Below are 20,835 nucleotides of genomic sequence, written 5' to 3' on the forward strand. Positions count from 1 at the left end.
CTAGGTAACCCTTTGCTTTCTTGTTAGTTCCTTGGGTCTTAACTCTCTGTAGAAGAAAGATTTTATATTTCCTGTTGGTTTTATTTAAGCTGAGCAGAAAATGAGATGTTTTTTCTTTTTTTTTTCATATATGTGATGCTTTAATTTTTTACTAAATTTATTGGGGTAACACTGGTTAGTAAAATTATATAGGTTTCAAGTATACAATTCGTATTTATACATCATCTATATATGACATAATATATTCACCACCCAAAGTCTAATTATTTTTATTAGTAGACTTCATGAGTGGAAAAATCAATTTTTCTCTAAAATTGATCTTGTTCTTAGAAACTAACTTATAAATTAATAGTATTGCCTCAGCATTTTAAGCTACGGATAAGTGAGAACTTCCATCTGATCGGGACGTTTTCTACAGTGTGTAAACAATCCTGTGTTTTCTTTTTTCCAACGGAATGTAGGCTATATAATCCTTCAAGGAGGCCAAGAGTTAACACCTATAAGAAGAGTGACCCCCAAAATTTCAGATTTCTCTTTTGTTGCTTCTTTTTCCCTTAGTTTTGAAAACAACACTTCATTTGTTTTCATTTAAAGTGAATCTGTGATTCATGTTTCTGAAACCTCAAAAAAAAAAATGTTCAGCTCCGCAACGTGATTGCTGTTGACTCTCTAAAGATACCCTGACCTCTTTTAAACTCAGTCTTGGTGTGCCTTGCAAAGTCTGTATTTCTAAGAAGTTGTGTATACTTCAAACTACTGTCAGTAGAATTGTGTTAAATGCCAGTTTTTAAAAGAACACTTTCAGTTCCTAAAGCAAACTCCATTAGAAAGGGAAGAATTGTTTGGTGCCCCCAAAACGCCATCCTCACATTGTCTGGAAAGCTACAACTTGGGGGCATGGATGTTTCAGCAAGTGGAGACCACCTGGGTTTGCTGAACACTAGCTGCCAAGTTGCAGGGAGGACCGAGGTGCCCCATTAGAAGCTGGCATTCATTCTTACAAAATAGTGAGACAAAATGGGCTTTCTGTATTCATTCAGTGAGAGAGGTTGAAAGGTTGTAGTATCCGAACTGAGTGTTTGTAGTAGACTGCATTTCTTTTATTTTCATACTCAAAGTAAGGGTCTTCTAAATTTAAATATGTTCCTTTCTGCAAATAATTTTGTTAGTCTTGATTCTGTAATAAAGATATATGGTATAGCTGTAGAGAATAATACTTTCTCTCCTCATAGAAACTTGGATTTTTCAAATTTTAGACTTGAAAGGAAACATGGCTCAACTCAGTTTTCATAGAAGGAAATGAGACTTATTTTTTCCTCGGTTTATCCTTTTATATTTCATTTCATTCCCTATTGGCCACACTTTTTTTTCCTTGGCTGCTTTATTAGAAGAGTATTATGAAATATTTTTGCTTAGCAAAAATTAGAATCAATCTACTTGACTTTTTTTGTTGTGGTAAAATAAACATAAAATTTACCATTTTAACCCTTTTTCAAGTGTACAATTCAGTGGAATTAATTACATTCAAATTGTTGTACAACATCACCACCATTCATTTCCAGAACTTTTCATCATCCTAAATTGAAATTCTACATCTATTAAATAGTAACTTCCTTTTCCCTTTTCCCCTTAGCCCGTGGCAACCATTATTCTCATTTTTTTCCTCTGTGGATTTGATTATTTTATGTACCTCATGTAAGCGGAATTATGCAATATTTTTCCTTTTGTATATGGTTTATTTCACTTTGCATAATGTTCTCAAGGTTCATCCATATTGTAGCATTATCAGAATTTCTTTTACTTTTTAAGGCTGAATAATGTTAATACTGTATATATTACATTTTGCTTATCCATTCTCCCATTGATGGATGTTTGGGTTGTCTCCATATCTTAAATGTTGTGAACAAGGCTGCTATGAACATTATTACAAATATCTCTTCAAGACCGTGCTTTCAGTTCTTTTGGGTCTATACCCAGAAGTGGAATTTCTGGTAATCATAAGATAATTCTATGTTTAATTTTTTGAGGAACTGCCATGCTGTTTTCCAGTGACTGTACCATTATTCATTCCCATCAACAGAGCACAAGGGTTCCAATTTCTCAACATCCTCTCCATCTCTTATTTTCTGTTTTTTTTTTTTTAATAGTAGCCATTATTGAGTGTGAGGTGGTATCTCATTGTAATTTTGATTTACGTTTCCCTTAAGATTAGTGATATTGAGCGTCTTCTTATGTGCTTATTGGCCATTTTATATCTTCTTTGGAGAAATGTCTATTCAAATCTTTTGACTACTTTTGAATTGGGTTGTTTGTTTTTTTTATGTTGAGTTTTAGGAGTTCTCTATATATTATTCTGTATATTAATCCTTATTAGATATATGATTTGCAAATATTTTCTCCCATTCTATGGGTTGCCTATTTTTTACTCTGTTGATAGTGCCTTTTGATGTACAAACTTTAAGTTTTCATGAAGTCCAATTTGTCTATTTTTTTCTTTTGTTGGCCTGTATCTTTGGTGTCATATCTAAGAATCATTGCCAATTCCAATGTCATGATGCTTTTGCCCTATATTTTCTTCTAAGAGATTTATTGTTTTAGGCCTTTGGTCCATTTTTAGTTAATTTTTGTATATGGTGTTAGATAAGAATTCAACTTCATTCTTTTCAATGTGGATATCCACTTTTCTTAGCACCATTTGTTGAAAACACTGTCCTTTCTCCCATTGAACGATCTCTTGTAGAAAATCATTTGAGCATATATGTGAGGGTATATTTCTGGACTCTCTATTATATTCCATTGATCTATGTCTTTCTTTATGCCAGTACCACACTGTTTTGATTACTGTAGCTTTGTAATACGTTTTGAAATCAGAAGCGTGAGTCTTCTAGCTTTATTCTTCTTCAAGATTATTTTGGCATTGAGATTACATATGAATTTTACAATGGGTTTTTCTACTTCTGCAAAAAAAAAACCCATCATTAGAATTTTTATAGGGACTGCACTGAATCTGTAGATCACTCTGAGTATATTCACATCTTAACAATATTAAGTCTTCCAATTCATGAAACATGAGTTGTCTTTCCATTTATTTATGTCTACTTCAATTTCTTTTAGCAGTGTTTTGGAGTTTTCATTGTACAGATTCTAATTTTGGAAAAATTGAGGCTCAGAGATACAAGGTAAACTGTCCAAATTCACACAACTAGTAAATAATGAGGCTGAATTCAGCTTTACTCATTCTCCCTGCCTTAGTGCATTCAGGCTGCTATGACAAAATACCATAGGCTGGGTGCCTTATAAACAACAGAAATTTGTTTCTCACAGTTCTGGAGGCTGGGAAGTCCAAGATCAAGGTGCTGGCTGATTCAGTGTCTGTGAGGACTTGCTTCCTGGTTCATAGACAGCTGTCTTTTTGCTGTGTCCTCAGATGCTAGAAGGGGCAAGTGATCTCTCTGGGGTCTCTTTCATAATAGCACTAATTCAGGGCTCCACCCTCATTACCTAATCACCTCCCAAAGGCCCTGTCTCCTACTATGCCATTGCAGATTAGGTTTCAACATACGAATTTTGGGAGGGGGGACACAAACATTCAGTCCATAGCACTACCTCAAAGAAACAGTTCTTTTTTGGTCCTCTGGTGATTATTGAAAACTGTTAGGAAGGAAATCCTGGGAGCATTGTTTCTATGGACATCCAACATCGTGGTGGGTTGGCATGTTATATTGGGCTTGTCTGTACTTGCAGTCTCTTCTGCTACATAGTTTAACCAAAACAATGACAGTAGCCCTTCTCCTTGGTGAGTGGCTCCTTCTCCTTGGTGAGATTGGCACTCCTCTGAGGTGACTGAATGGAGATAAAAGTTCCTAAGGGAACCAGTCATGCAGGGTACCCTTTTTCCAAATGTCCCAAAGAAATTGATCACTAACACACATCATAAGATCCTGTCCAAGTTGGGCACATGTTTTTAGACTTTTCCTTTTCTTTCAGAAAAGGGTAGGGAGTACCTTTGAGAACTAGAGTTTGTTCAAGTAAAGAATACACATGACTTCTGTGCTTTTGTCTTTGAAATATATTGTGACCAATAGAGTCAAAAATCCCCTATTAGTTTTAGGGATAATTTCTTTTTTCATAATCTGTTGTTGCTTAAGTGTACCTTCACAATAACTTTTGTCAACGTTGCATAAATTCTGTTTTCTGGATTCTGTGGTAGGAAATGGAGCTTGTTATACTGTTTCTCAGTCATGAGCCCCACTTCTCATAATACTCATTTCTAGTCCGGTAAATGGCTAAGGCTCTAAAAGTCAAAGAATTCAGCGTGGTAATAGCCTAGGTTAATACCCACATGGCTCTTGACTATACTTTAGAAAAACTTTTTTTCCTCTACCTGACATTTCAGAAAGAAAAAGATTGCTCAGCAAAATATTTTCCAAATTTCTAACCCTGATGATTTTTCCATTTTCCATTTTACAGAAAGAAATAGGTACCGATGGCAGTTAGCTTGTCGGTGTAATAGTCTGTCTTGGTCCTTACCCATTCCCTGGAGCCCACTCTCCATTACAGTATAAACAAAGTGGTTTCAGCAGGGTCTTAGGAAATGTCTCCAGTTTTTATCATTTGCAAAACGAACCTTTAATATGTGAATCTATTAGATCAGGTTTTTAATTCAATGAACATCTACTTTATGTGCATCACTGTTTAAGGAAAACTGAGGGTAATGGCCTTATTCCTTAGCACAGTAAGGAAGACATAATTTAGAAACTTCTTTTTAGGATGAAAAACTAATCATAAATATGTAGAACAGTGTATTAGGAGTGAAGTGTCATGACGTCTATACTTTTTAGTATAGAAAAGAAAAAATATATATAGAAAGATGAACTACATATGATAAAGTATAAGTTATTGAATCTAGATGGTGAATGTTTGGGTCTAAACTTTTTCCTACTTTTTTATACGTTTGAAAATTTATATAATAAGTAAAAAAGAAAAAATCTTAGCTATAAAGAGCACTTATACAAAAAATAATTTCAAGATGATATATGAGGTTGGACAATTAAGTTCACGAACCCGTCCTAGAAAAAGTGCTACATACCTCCTTCTGAATATCACTACAGTCACCTCTGAAGTACTCCCCTTGGGAAGCTATGCACTGATGCCAGTGTCTAGTACACATTTCAAAGCAATTTTGGAACTCTTTTTCTAGAATGGCCATCAGACCTGTTGTCATATTACTTTTGATGTCCTGAACGTCATCAATATGTCTTCCTTTCAATATTTCTTTTATCTTTGGGTAAAGACAGAAGTCACTGGGGGCCAAATTAAGTCAGTAGGGAGGTGTTCCAATACAGTTATTTGTTTACTGGCTAAAAACTCCCTCACAGACAGTGCTGGGTGAGCTGGTGCATTGTCGTGATGCAAGAGCCATGAATTGTTGGGGAAAAGTTTAGGTCATCTAACTTTTTAATGCAGCTTTTTCAGCACTTCCAAATAGTAAACTTGGTTAACTGTCTGTCCAGTTGGTACAAATTCATAATGAATAATCCCTCTGATGTCAAAAAACGTTAGCAACATCGTTGCAGCAAGTTCACAAACTTAATTGTTTGACCTTGTATGGTTCATTCTCTTTTACCTGCAGGCTTAGGTTACTATTAGAGTTGGTCAGTAAGAATTAAAACAATGCTGTGGACCTAGAGTCCCTCAGAAGCCAGGCAGGTAATGTGAATGAGTGAAGATGGCTGGGTGTAAGACAATAGGAAGTGGGGGCATTGAGAGAACAAAAGAGTACACACCTCATTTAAAGCATCCACTATTTTTATCTTTAATAAAAAATTTTATCTTTAATCTTTAATGTGTATTCAGAAATAAAACAGTTCTGAGGGCTGATAGTTTGTTCTCCTAAAAAGGATAAAATTTACCATCTCTAAATTTATCCAGCTTTCTATCCTCCCTCCTCCTCCTTTTATCAGAAGATACAGGGATGGTTAAGTCATCAAAGTGAGGAGATGGGGGATTCCTAGCACTTGTGAGTGATGGCAGTGCTTTGCAATCATTGCTTCTTGAATTTGCTTGGGTTGCCACAGCTTTGTAACTTCAGGAGTAGAAAAAGTGGCCCATGTTTTTTTTCTGTCTTGCTCCTTCTATTATCTGGAGCAGGATTTGTGGCATATTTTTAGAGATGCCTGTGAGTCAGAGAAACATATTCCTATAATAGACCCATGTACGTGCGCTTTGTTTTTAGATGATTTAAAGAATACAATTGTGATTTATAAGGGTGATTGAAAGTGTAATGTCTTTGACTTTGAGGTTGGCTGGGCAACTTAATTTGAATAATTAGTGTGTTTTTCTAGACTTGGCAGCTTTCTTGAAATCCACCACCACTCTTTTTTTTTTTTTTTTTTTAAGAGGAAAAGCAAGCGTTTGTTTTTTGAGTTAAGGTTGGGTTCTGATTCACCTGCTTCAGCACCCTGGAAGCTTGGGCTGGCCCTGCAGCTTTCCTCCTCCCATTCTTCAATGCGGGCTCCCAGTGGTCGTCTCAAGCACTGGAGATCTTCCTCATTGACTTGGGAAGAACAGATTCAGACTGAGACCAGGCCTCACTCTTAAGTGTGTGTGGAGAATACAGAGTAGAGAACCTGAAGAGCCTGTTTTCCTCCTAAAGTCTTCATCAACTCACTCTTTCCTTGGAGTTCTGGCACTAGAGCTGCATCCTCTTAACCTAATTTGAGACCCTTTTATGTCCCACTGCTATATGTTAGACGCAAGAGATAAAAATAAATAAAATGTGGTCCCTGCTCTACCAGCTCACAGTTTGTTATGAGCTGTTAATTGCCTTGGAGAAGATGCTATTTTAAGGTGTATTCAGCCATACGAGCCACAGTGAGAATGAAAGCTAGAAACTGGTTTTGATTTCTAGAGTTGGGGACACTGGCGTGAGGGAAGAAGAGAAAACTGCCCAAGAAGACATTATGAATAGGTGGGAAAGACCTTGGCCACTTTTTGTTCAAATGAGTTTATTTTAAAAATTCCGAAAGGGAAATACATTCATAGGTTAAAAAATACAAAGTATATTATCAAAGTCTCCCTCCATATGCTTCTTCTCCATCTGTCTAATTCTTATTTCAGGGTTTCTTTGTGTAAATATAAGCAAATATGAATATATGTTTCATTTACTTGTCCCCTCTTTTTATATAAGGGTTATCAGCACACTCTGTACATTATCCTACCGTGTTTTCCCGAAAATAAGACCTAGCCCATCAGCTCTAATGCATCTTTTGGAGCAAAAATTAATATAAGACCCGGTCTTATTTTACTATAAGACCAGGTCTAATATAATATAACATATAATAGAATATAATACCGGGTCTTATATTAATTTTTGCTCCAAAAGACTCATTAGAGCTGATTGTCCGGTTAGGTCTTATTCTCGGGGAAATACAGTATATATTTTCTTTTATCATTTAATATCTTATGGAGACTTTTTAATGTGAATACATACAGAGTTTATTCTTTTCTATGTTCATATATTATTTAGATTTAATTAACAAGCGTCTTATTGATGGACATTGAGGTGTTTGCTCGTATCTTACTATTGTGATCACTGATGCAATGAATAATCTTATGTATACATTGTACGTCATTTAGCATGTGTACTAATATACATGCAAATTCCTAGTAGTGAAATTGTTGCATCAAAAGCTTTATACATTTGTAATTTTTATATCCATGCCAAATTGCCCTCTATGGAGATGTTAACAACTTACACACCTATCAGCTATGCCTGTTTCTTCATGGTTCCACCTACGGTGGTTTTATCATACTTTGGATTTTTACCAATTTAATAGGTGAAAAAATGGGCTAGCAGTGAAGTTTTAATTTCCTTTTTTTTTTTTATGATGAGTGAGGTTGTGCATCTTTTCTTAGAGTTGAGGCATTGGTATTTCCTTTTCTTTGAAATGCTTTTTCATATCTTTTGTCTTATCTTTCTTTTGCTGATTTTTTACTTGCCAATTACGAGACGCTCTTTATATAATAGGAAGCTTACCCTTTTTGATATGAGTTGCAAATATTTTTCCAAGGGTTTTTTTTTTTTTTTTTTTTTTAACTTATGGGTTTTTTTTTGTCCTGAGGAATCTTGATTTTGTTTTTAATTAAAGTTTATTGGGGTGACAATTGTTAGTAAAGTTATATAGGTTTCAGGTGTACAGTTATGTAATACACCCTCTATATATTACATTGTATATTCACCACCCAGAGTCAGTTCTCTTTCCATCACCATGTATTTGATCCCTTTTACCCTTGAATCTTGATTTTTTTTTAAAGATTTCATTGGGGAAGGGGAACAGGACTTTATTGGGGAACAGTGTGTACTTCCAGGCCTTTTTTCCAAGTCAAGTGGTTGTCCTTTCAATGTATTCAATGTCCTTTCAATGTGGAGGGTTCAGCTTCAAGTTGTTGTCCTTTCAGTCTTAGTTGTGGAGGACGCAGCTCAGCTCCAGATCCAGTTGCCATTTTCTAGTTGCAGGGGGCACAGCCCACCATCCCTAGCGGGAGTTTAACCAACAACCTTGTGGTTGAGAGGATGCACTCGAACCAACTGAACCATCCGGGAGCTCAGCGGCAGCTCAGATCAAGGTGCCGTGTTCAATCTTAGTTGCAGGGGGCGCTGCCCACCATCCCTTGCGGGACTCGAGGAATTGAACTGGCAACCTTGTGGTTGAGAGCCCACAGGCCCATGTGGGAATCGAACCAGCAGCCTTCGAAGTTAGGAGCATGGAGCTCTAACCGCCTGAGCCACCGGTCCGGCCTGAATCTTGATTTTTATATTGTTGAGTTTATCGTTGTTTTCTTTATGACCTTTGCATTATCCTGCCCCATACTGATGGCACAAAATCATTCATTCCTCCTTCCACAGTGGTTGCTCACTCTTTTCCTACTTCTATCTTGGATTGACAGCAAAAACCTTTTGGTAACTTCCTCCCCAAGTCTGTACCTGGGACTGCATTCTTTGTCAGTGATAGGATAGCCCTCGATAATTTTGTTAGGAGATTTCAGTGGTCTTAAAATCTCCCACTTCCTTGTTTGGAGGTACTCTAGAAAACTAGCAGTTTCTTATAAAACTAAACAATTGCCATACAACTCAGCAGTTTCTCTCTTGGGCATTTATTCCAGAGAAATGCTTACACAAAAACCTGTACACAACTGTTCATAGCAGCTTCGTTTGTAATAGCCCCAAACTGGAAATAACTCAGATGTCGTTCACTGGGTGAATACTCCAGGATATATATGCAGTGGAATACTACTCAGAGATAAAAAGGAATGAACTATTGATGTGTGCAACAACTTAGATGAGTCTCTAATGTATTATGTTGGGTGAAAAAATTCAGTCCCCAAAGGTTACATATTGCGTTATCCCATTTATAGAACATTTTTGAAATGACAAAGCTGTAGGAATGGTGAACAGATTAGTGTTTGTCAGGGGTTACGGATGGGGAGGGATACAGAAGCATGAGCGAGGTGGATGTGGTTAGAAGAAGCAACACAAGAGATCCTTGTATGATGGAATGGCTCAGTATCTGATTGTGGTGGTGGGTACATGAACCTCTGTATGTGAAAAAATCGTACAGAACTAAATACACAGACACAGACACGTGAGTGCAAGTAAAATGGGACCTCTGAATAAGATCAGTGGATTGTATCAATGTCAGTATCTTGGCTGTGATATTGTATTGTAGTTTTGCAAGATATTACCTTTGGGGGAAACTGGATAAAGGGATACACAAGATCCTGTACACAGAATCTCAATAAAAATTTCAATTGAAAAATGAATCCCCGTTTCTGCAAATACCAGCCGCACCGAAAGCTACCATGTAGAGGCAGGTTCAGCTGGAGTGACTAGTGTTTTCTGTGTAGGGATCAGCAGTGGCACAGCTGGGGACCTAGTGTTGGCAGTGGGATGTGGGGAGTGGAGCGGTAACTGGCAGGTCCAAAGATTCTCTGGGGCAGCCCAACTGGGTAGCTCATCTCTCAGTCTGTTTTGGGGGGAAAAGAACACTGGCTTAGGCTCCAATATCTCAGAGCCAGAGGGTTTGACATTGGTGTTTGGGGGGCAGGAATAGGGAAGGGTTCCCAAGAAGAGCTTTGATGTGGGTGGGTCCACCTCGATCACGCCCAGCATACACCTCACTGTCATGTTTTTTCAGGTACCTTGTGCTGTGTTGATAGCTCTGAGATGAGACAGAACATGGCTTAGCACGGTGCTTCTCACTGTGTGGCAGGGGAATCTCTGAGATCCCCAGGAACCTGCTAGGGATTCTCTGAGGTCAAAACCATTTTCACAGTTCTACTTAGACATTGGCTAATTACTCTCATTTTCTTACAAGAGTACAATGGAGTTTTCCAGAGGCTCCATGGGGTGAAATAGCAACAGATTAAATGCAGAAGCAGATATGAGACTCCAGCTGTTTTATATTCACCCAGACATTAAAAAGACTTACAAAAATGTAAACTAATGCCACTCTTCTCACTTTTTTGTTTTGGAAAATATAATTTTCCTTAAAATATGTTATTTATGTTAACATGTAATAGGGTTATTACTTCTGTTTTTAAATAATTTAATAAATATTGAAGAATTTTCTCAGTTTAATTTTTAGTAGGTGAGTATTGATATAAACTACATGAACCAAAGCTCTTTGGGGTCCTCCATAATATTTGAGAGGGTAGGGGGTCTAACACCAAAAAGTGTGTGACCCTCGGCTGGGCAGAGAGTACCTGGCCAGAAGTCGGAAGGCGTGGGTTATGGTCAGGGCTCTGCTGTGCGACCCATGGGCAAGCCATTTAGCTTCTGTAATTAATTTCTTCCTCTGTAAATGCTAACAGTGATCCTGGTCTATACATCTGGAAGAACAGTAAGAGAACTCCAGCTGAAAGGCTTTGAAAATATAATGTCCTTTGCACGTGTAAGGAAATTTAATAGTTATACAACTAAACTGATGTAACCAAATGTAAAGAACAAGGTTCATAATGTGTCAGCTGACATTCTGTTCACTCTTTATATTTTTTCATTTTTGAGTCTCCTCCTAACAGTTTCCTAATACATTTTATTTCTTTTTCTCAGTTTCTCAGATAACCATTTTAAGTATTAAAAAGAATTAAGTAATGCATCTCCCAAAGTTTACAATCAAGAAGAGATTTATATTCTTAATACCATAAAGTAGTGTCATAAGGCCAGGAGCTCTAACTTGGCAAAACCACTTACTAGCTCTGTGACTTTAGGGAAGTTAACCTTTCTGTGTATTGGGTTCCTCATCTGTAAAATGGGGCTACTGATACCTTACTTTCCAGGGTGACTACGAGTATGAAAAAGAACACACGGGAAGCACTGTGCCAAGTGCTTGGCACATAATGGATGCTCCATAAATGATAGTTGCAGTGATTGCCTTTAGCATACAACACAAGATGCAAGATTAAATTTAGGTCTCCCACCCAGTCTTCAGTTAACTTATTATTAAGCTACTTTATTCACAAGTTTATTAGCACTGATTTTCATTTCACTTAATTTCATTCTTTTTTTCTGCTTTGAAGGACTACTGAGTGGCCAGACTTCCCTCACAAATACCAAACTGGAGAAACTGGATTCCCAGCAGGTATTACAGCTCTGCCTCCGGTATCAGGATCACCTTCATCAATGTGCAGAGGCCGTTGCTTTTGATCAGAATGCTTTGGTTAAACGAATCAAAGAGGTAAGTATTATGGGAAGATAATATTGCTGACTCATTATTGTGATTCCCTGTGACCCCTGAGTCCTTTTCTATTGGGCAGTAGAGCCAGTGACCCCAACTTGGTGGAAAGCAGTCATTTTCTGTCTATGCTTTGGGGAATCATCTTTCCTAGCAGTAAAATGTGATGGTGAAAAAAAGGGTGGTCCATACAGCTAGACCAATCTGGAGTTTGAATCCTGGTTCACCATTTGTTTGCATGGGCAAGTTATTCAACTTCTCTTGGTCTCAGTTTCCTCATCAGAAAAATGGGGCTAATAGTAGTAAGGGTGGAGTGAAGAATAAATTGCTCAGTAAGTATTAGCTGTTATTAGTACGGGTAATGTCCTGATGTACCAATTTGCTCTAGCTAACATTACATCTTCAAATTGACTTTAGCTATTTCCTATGTAATTTATATTCTATTTTCGAATAGGGCGTCGGTTCTTTGAGAGTAGAAGCCTTGACATATCCCTAAAAATTGCATTTTTCACTGTGTTAGCACCTGAAAAGCAGTGATTCTTACTGGTTGGATGAAACAATTATGCCTACTTAACTCATAAGGAAAGAAGCAAGATAATTTCATCTGAAAGTTCTTAGTAAACTGAAGAGCATAGTACAAATGTTGAGTAATTATTGATAACAGTACGTGGGTACTTCTTTTAAGCACTTAAATGTATCATTCATGGGCCACTACATGGCACACCTCTGGGAGCACCAAGATATCAGTAAGTACATTTTTCCCAAGTTTTCAATCAAGAAGGGATTTATATTCCTGATACCTTGAAGTGGTGTCATATCAAGAGAGGGTCAGGACCTCTATCTGGGAGAAACCACTTAGGTGAATGGGACCCCGTAGAGTTGTTTCGGGTCATGACTCAGGCAAGAGAAGAAGGTGGACATGAGGGAACACACAAGTAAAGGCGTGAGAATCACAGCAAATTAATTACCTATTAGTAATGGACATAGGTCATCCTTGAGATTACAAAGTAGTTGATAGTAATACTGAGAGATTTAAATGACCAATACCTCCAACATGTTAGTACTTAACTTTCATAAAGTGTTATATCCCTATACACTTCCCTTATGGAAGGCTTTTATTTGGAAGACAGTTAAACATGACCTTTCACACTTGCTGGCACTGGTGTGGCCTTTCAAATAGTATAAACTATTTTACTACATGATGAGTCCCAAACACGACTTATGGATTAGAATTTCTTGGGTTTTTGTGTAACACTGAGTTCTCCTCTGCCCCCAGTTGCCTGGGATGCAGTCTGTGATCGTTATCTTAATAACGTTACCAAATGATTCTGATGCCGTTCTCCATTGCCTGGGATTTGGGGACCACTGGCCTAGAGCGCTATTATCCAAAATAAGTTCTACAAAACTAGTCCATGGAAAGAAGATCAAACTTTTTGTGTATTCCTGAAACATTTTGCATATTTTGCATATTCCTGAAACTTTCCCTTGGAAAGTCACAGTGCACATTATCTTATTAAAAGTTCTTAGACCCCAATAAATTAAAAAAAAATTATGATATTAAAAAAATAAAAAATCAATCAATCAATCAAAACTTCTAAAAAAAAAGTTCTTAGGAATCTTACAGTAAAGAAAATCAGCACTTTTCAAACTTTTCGACCTCAGAACCCTTATATTGGGTAACACCTATTAACATCTTATAGAAGTAGCAATTTTTTTTTTAGAACATTCTTTGGGAAATGCTCTTGTAGATGTAAGAAACACCTTACCATTTTGACTATTGTGCTAGAAATTAAGCATGACATTAACTCTCAGAAGATTTTAGAATGAATCAACTTTTTAATGCTTTTTGTTTTCTTTTTGAAAGGTCTTCTAATCCATATTTGTAGTTTTATAGTTTAGCAAAGTGTGGTATAGAAAGACTGACCAAATCATTTCCAAAGGTAAAGTATTTTTTCATACCCAAACAGAGCTCCACATTTTCAAGGCTCCAGAGCAGTATTTCTTGGCCCTGAATACATGTTAGAATCACCTGGGATTTTTTCCCCTCTAATATATATGATGGAAAATTTTACACACACACAGTGGAGTAGACAAGTACTGTGACCCTTCATGTACTCAGTGCCCGGCTACTACAGGCATCAACGTGTGAACACCCTGCCCCATCCATCCTCCCCGTCACTCTCTGCCACCGCCTCAGCTCATCTATTTTGTAGTAAATCTCAAGTATATCATTTCATTCATAAATATTTAAGTGTATATTTTTAAAAGTAAAGGACTCTTTTTAAAACCTTTTTAATTTCAATTTTAGACTTAGAGAAAAGCCACAAAAATAACACAGTTCCTATATAACCCTCACACAGCTTCCTCTAAAGTGAATGTCTTACAAACCTTAAGTACAATGATCAAAACCAAAAATTAACATTAGTACCATATACCATACTGTTGACTAAACAAAGACCTTATTTGAATTTTGCCAGTTTTTCCACTAATGAAGAAACTCCTTTTCAAAAACACAGCCACATTACAGTTATCACGCCCAAAACATTTAGCAATAATACCTTAATCCATGCAGTATAGCTGAGGTGCTTTTTAAGAAAATACGGATTTGTCGGTCTCACTCTGAACCAGTTAGATCAAAATCTTTGAAGGGTAGTGGGTGAGGAAGGGAGGAAGCTGAACATTGGTATTTTTGAGAGTGTTGTAGAATCTGTAATCAGCGTTGAGAACCAGTGTTCTGGGGCATTCATTTAAAACAATTAAGCTGAGTTTAAAATTCTGTGTGAGGAACTTTGGGGTTCACTTTGAATGGTCAGTAGTTATACAGGATTGTTGGGAAGCCCAGAACAACACTCACAGTACTGAGCAGTACCTCCCTAGTCCTCTAAGAGTTGAGGAGGAGGTGAGCACTGTTTCAGGGTTTTCACTGGTGACTGGTCTCTGTTGGAAAGTGCTAGCAAACTCCTGGAAACATACACATCCATCTGTGTTCATTTCAAACCTAAGAGTTGAAATTAGTCATTTCCAAATGAATAAAGCAGAGGATGTAGTTTTGCTTAAACGCTAAATCTCTGATATTATTCCAGATGTTTCCTGGAAATTTGGTTGCAAGAATGAGGAAGTAACATAATGCTATATGTTTTGAGAAGTAAGGGAACTTAGTAACCGTGGAGAATATGTGTTAGTGGAAGTGCAGGACCTGCACAAGCTGAGGCCCATAAAGTTACAGTGCTTATGGTCACTTAAGTGTGGGTCAAAGGGAAACATGGCTATAACTGTCTGATCCAGAGAAAAGGAAATCAAGGAGTTAGCTAAGCTTTCCTGTTGCTAAATTTGGATGATGCTCTTGAATGACAAGTTTACGCTTTATAAATGTGTATATGACAGAGGAGTAAAAGATAGGGGTGAGACCCTGTCTTCACAATCAGGGAATCTTGTAATGTGCACTGATCACTAGATTCTTTAGTGGCTACAGAGTGACCCCTCACTCATCCAACCAGCATTGCTGAGTAACCGTTGCAAACCTACTTAGTGTGAGATCCTTTAGGGGTTACAGGGAAGTGTGACAGTCCTTGCTCACTGAGAGCTCAGTCTAGGTGAGGGAACAAAGAAATACAGAACAGTAATATGAAGCGTAAGGCACTATGTATGGAGAGTGCTCAATTGTCGTTTATAATTGAAGTTCTAGAAGAGTTAAAGATAAGGATATCCTGGAGCAGGTGAAGTTTAAGCTAGGTCTTAAAGGAAAACCAGAATTTGGGAAATGAATGGAAAGAAAGAGGAGAGCATTGCTGGATTGGGGAACAGCTTGATAGTCTTAGAAGAAAATTAACTTTCGGGTTTTGGGGAACAGTGAAGAAATTAAACTTGGTCAAAGAAATATCTACATTAAGAACCACAGAATTTTGGAGTTGGAAGGACCTTGGAGACCTTCTGGTCTAGGGCCCTCATTATTTAGATGCAGAAATTGAAGCCCTGTTAGAAGAAGTAAGCAATTTATCCAGGGTCACAGAGTGAGATAGTGGCCGAAATTATGGAATTAAAAGTGGATGAAGACTGAGGGAATGATCCAAGATGGCATAGTACATGCGCACTGTGCTTGCCTCATCCCGCGAACACATCAAATTATAACTAAATTATAGAACAGTCAATTTGGAGAACCATCTGAAGTCTGGCTGAACAGAAGTTTTATAACGAAGGATATAAATAAGAGGCTGCATTGAGGCTGGTAGGAGGGGCAGAGATGCGGAACGGGCCGGTCTGAAACACCTGCCTGTGTGGCAGATGAAAATTGTGAGGGACACTCAGCCGTGGAGGTTCCCCCCAGAGGAGCAATGGGCCCCAGGCCCACACCAGGCTTCCCATCCAGGAATACTGGTGCAAGGAAAAGAGCCACCACAACATCTGGCTGTAAAAGACAGTGGGAATTCTGACCATCCAGGTGGGACAGAAAGCTGTGGGAAACCCAGATGTCCTCTTAAACGACCCCACGCTCAGACTCGCTCGCTCACAGGCACTCACCCTGGGCTCCAGCGGAGGGACGGTGACTCGCGGGTCATCAGAGGCACACGGGGAGCAGACTGAGGTGTGTGGCTTGGGTGGCGGCAGAGTGGCCTGAAGGACAGTCAGCAATTTCCCTGTTTGGTTCTTCACCCTGTACAGCTGGCAGGCTGTCGCCATCTTTCCTGTGTTGAGCCCTTCCCCTACGCTTACAGCCAAATGTGAATCTGAAGTTCCTCCCTGCTGACTCACTGAGACCCCGCCACACCCAACCCCTTGCCACAGGAGGCTTTATCTGCTGCCGAACCTTACTGGAGTGAGCAACTGGCAGCAGGTGGCAGGAGGCCTCAGTGTGTCCTGGTTTTTTGTGGAGTTACCCCAGACCTGATAGTGGTGACAGCCATCCTTGATTCACAGTGTGGTCTCTCCCACATGCCTCCACGTCCAGCACAGGCAGTGACCAACTGTGGATCACATGGTAGCTCCTACCAGGTAGTCCCTGAACAGTCACAGGCAGTGAGTGACCTGGGCCTGCATCTGAGCCCTTCGCAAGAGGCAAGAACCAACATACTTTGAGGTTGGTTTCAGATGACAGCAGAGTACTGCCCAGTTAGCGCCACAAGTGGCACACCCAAAGGATGGTCTCAACAGGTACCAGAACCTGCTTGGGCGAATCCCGCTCCGTGTGGTAAGCTTTGGATGTGGCCAAACTCCACAGCCGGTCAGCAGGAGGATTGATCCCACCCTATGAGGTGCTAATGGCAATCAAGGCTCAACGATAACAGGAGGGCACACACAACAGAGGGAAACTTCCGGAGCACCCGGCTCAGGTAACCAGGGGGACTGTGCCACTGGGCCCCACAGGGCCCTTATTACATAAGGCCACCCAGCAAGGCATGTAGCAGATCTACCTATTACATAGAAACAAACAGAGAGGCAGCTGAAATGAAGAAACAAAGAAATACATCCCAAATGAAAAAATCAGGAGAAAACTCCAGAAAAAGAACTAAATGAAATGGAGACTAGCAACTTACCAAATACAAAGTTCAAAACACTGGTTATAAGGATGCTCAAGGAGCTTAGTGAGAACTTCAACAAAGAGATAGCAAGCATAAAAAAGAAACACATAGAAACCATAAAAATGAACTAGTCAGAAGTGAAAAATATGACAACTGGAATGAAGAATGCACTAGAAGGAATCACCAGCAGACTAGATGAAGCAGAGGATCAAATCAGCAATTTGGAAACACCCAATCAGAACAGCAAAAGGAAAAAACATCCCAAGAAAATGACGATAGTTTAAGAGACCTCTAGGACATCAAGCATAACAGCATTTGCATCATAGGGGTACCAGAAGGAGAAGAGAGAAAACAAGGGATTGAGAACCTATTTGAAGAAATAATGACTGAAAACTTTCCTAACCTGCCAAAAGAAATAGACATACAAGCCCAGGAAGTTCAGAGAGTCCCAAACAAGATGAACCCAAACAGAACCACACCAAAACACATTATAATTAGAATGGCAAAGGTTAAACACAAAGAGAGAATCCTAAAAGCAGCAAGAAAAAGGCAACTAGTAACTTATAAGGAAGCCACATAATATTGTCAGCTGATTTCTCAACAGAAACTTGGCAGGCCAGAAGGGACTGGCACAAAATATTCAACATGATGAAAAGCAACAATCTATAACCAAGCGTACTCTACCCAGCACAGCTATCATTTAAAATTGAAGGACAGGTTAAGAGCTTCCCAGACAAGAAAAAGCTAAGGGAGTTTACCACCACACCAATATTACAAGGAATGTTAGAGGAAATTCTTTAAAATGAAAAGATAAAAAATACGAATAATAAAATGGCAATAGTTACATATGTATCAACAATTACTTTCAATGTCAATGGATTAAATGCTTTGATCAAAAACATAGGAGGGCTGAATGGATAAGAAAACAAAACCCTTACATATGCTGCCTACAAGAGACTCACTTCAGATTGAAAGACACACATAGATTGAAAGTAAATGGATGAAAAAAGATATTTCATGAAAATGGAAAGAAAAACAAAAAAATCTAGGGTAGGAATACTTACACCAGACAAAATAGATTTTAAAACAAAGGCTATAACAAGAAACAAAGGATCCAGTAAATTCCCACTTCTGGGTATTTATCCAAAGAAATCCAAAATGCAACTTCGAGGGGATGTGGGCATCCACATGTTCATTGCAGCGTTGTGTACAGTGGCCAAGATGTGGAGGCAGCCTGGTGTCCATCGGTGGAAGAAAGGATAAAGAGGAGGTGGTACATACATACAATGAATATTGCTTGGCCATGGATGGGAATGGGTTCTCGCCATCTGCAGTGGCATGAGTAGACCTGGAGGATACTGTGCTGAGTGGAGAATGTCAGGCAGAAAAAGACAGATACAATGTGATTTCACTTATATGTGGAATCTAAAGAACAAAATAAACAAAACAGAAACACACTCATAGATACAAAGAACATTTTGATGGTTGCCAGATGGAATGAGGGGTTGAGAGGGTGGGTGAAAAATGGGAAGGGATTAAGAAGTACAGATTGGCTGTTACAAAGTAGTCATGGGGATATAGGGTATAGCAGAAGGAATATAATCAGTAAAATTATACTAACTATGGTGCCAGATGGGTACTAGATTTATCAGAGTGATAGATGGGAGGGGGATTGGGGAACAGGGTGAAAAAGGTGAAGGGATTAAGAAGTACAAATTGGTAATTACAAAACAGTCATGGGGGTGTAAAGTAAAGCATAGGGAATATAGTCAGTGATAAGGTAATAACTATGTATGGTGCTAGGTACGTACTAGACTAGTCAGGGGATCACTTCCTAAATTATACAAATGTCTAACCACTATGCTATTCACCTGAAATTAACACAAAACAACATCAAATGTTAACTATAATTGAAAAATTAAAAAAGCGGGAAAAAGGTGAAGGGGAATAAGAGGTTCCAGGTATAAAACAAGTTAAGTGATGGGGATGTAACGTACAGCATGGGGAACATAGTCAATAGGGTTATGGCAGCATAACACAGTGCTAGATGGCTGCTGGACTTATGGTCGCCATTTCTTTAAGTATATAAATGTGAAACAGCTGTGCTGTACACCTGAAACTGATATAAAATTGTATGTTAGCTATACTTTTTAATAAAACTCTTTTTAAAAAGTGGATGAAAATCAAAAGAGAGTGTGCGTGTGTGCGTGTTTTCCAGGTTGTACACTTGACCATGTTTACAGACTGAAGGGAAAGATGAAAATAGAAAGGGTATTCATAGAGCAAGATTCATAGAAGGGACAAGAGAGGGTAGGATTTAGAGCCCTGGAGTTATTAATTTTGAGAGAAAAGGAAGTATATAGACAAGTTTATAAAAAGAGGATACCTGGCATAGATCAGTCACACCCAAGGAGCCTGTGTATTCTCTCTGAAGAGGTCCTTTGTTGACAGTGACTGTTGGGGAGCAGTACCCTCGTGAGCACTGGGAGTCACTGAGGGCTCAGCCAAAGGGGGAAAATCTCTACCTTGTATTTCTGGGTGATTTAGCATAATGGTTCTGAGTGCGAACTCTAGAGCCTCATTACCTGGGTTTAAGTCCTGGCTCTGCCTCTAACCAGCTGTGTGACCTTGGCCAAGTTACTTAATCCTTCTGAGCTTCGGTTTCCTCTTCTGTTAAATGGGGACTAGAATAGTATCCACCTCAGAAAGATTTTTGTGAGGGTTAAATGTGTTACACTATGTAAAGTTCTTCGGACCATGTCTGCCATGTGGTAAACACTATCGTGTTAGCCCTTGTTACTGTTTAAATATAAGTAATGACTAACAGAGAAAAGCCTAACCGTATTGCCGTGAATTGCGCCATGTGAAGTTTCTTGATATTATACCAGTAGCGGCCAAAATATTGGCTCATTTTAAGCAATACCCTCAACAACCTACGTGTGATAAAGAACTAGAGGTGAGACAGAAAATTTTAGCCCATTCTGGTTTCCTTCAAACCCTGCATGATTTTTTTTTTTATGCCATAGATATGTGATTTGGGGGATTTTTAGTGAATTTAATTGGTTATTCTGCTTTGTGAATAGCAAGCTGGTACCTGGGGAACATGGGTCATGAGAAATATGAGACTGGATGGCAGCAAATGACTAGTCCTGCCTTCTGGCTGTGCATACATCACTTATTATTTCAGCGATTTTTTGTGACATCTCATCATTTCTCATTAAGGATTCGAGTTGACAGGCAGACACTTTCAGTTTTAAGTCATATCTGTCATTGGAATTTGGGTTAAATGAAAGAAAGGTAAAGAAACATGCTTCCTCCGAATGTAGTGCTTTTCCCTAGGGGTGGGAAGGAGGAGGGAAGGAGGAGGGAAGAAGGCTGGTGGCAAGCACACAGCCCCAGGAAGACATAGGTGAGCCGTTTGGAGCAGTCTTTCTTGTCACTGACCTGCACCACCTTCTGCCTCACTCCAGTTGCTCTCAATGTGTACATAGATTAGAATAGCTTCTAAACTAAGATACAGCCACTAGGTTTATAGTGTTACTGTTATTATATGCTTGCTTAAAGGCCTTGAAACTAAATTCATACTA

At 38.7% G+C, this 20,835-nt stretch overlaps 1 protein-coding gene across 2 annotated transcripts in view; it reads left to right on the forward strand.

Moving 5' to 3' along the window:
* Positions 1 to 20,835, forward strand: part of BORCS5 (BLOC-1 related complex subunit 5) — a 70,760-nt gene that overhangs the window by 34,444 nt on the left and 15,481 nt on the right. For both annotated transcript variants that reach the window (XM_081059833.1, XM_081059832.1), the window contains exon 3: positions 11,578 to 11,735. In XM_081059833.1, coding sequence (XP_080915959.1) covers positions 11,578 to 11,735 — 158 coding nt within the window. The remainder of the gene's footprint in view (positions 1 to 11,577; positions 11,736 to 20,835) is intronic.

The sequence above is a fragment of the Rhinolophus hipposideros genome (assembly GCF_964194185.1).
Source record: "Rhinolophus hipposideros genome assembly, chromosome: 9".
Classification (NCBI taxonomy): domain Eukaryota; kingdom Metazoa; phylum Chordata; class Mammalia; order Chiroptera; family Rhinolophidae; genus Rhinolophus; species Rhinolophus hipposideros.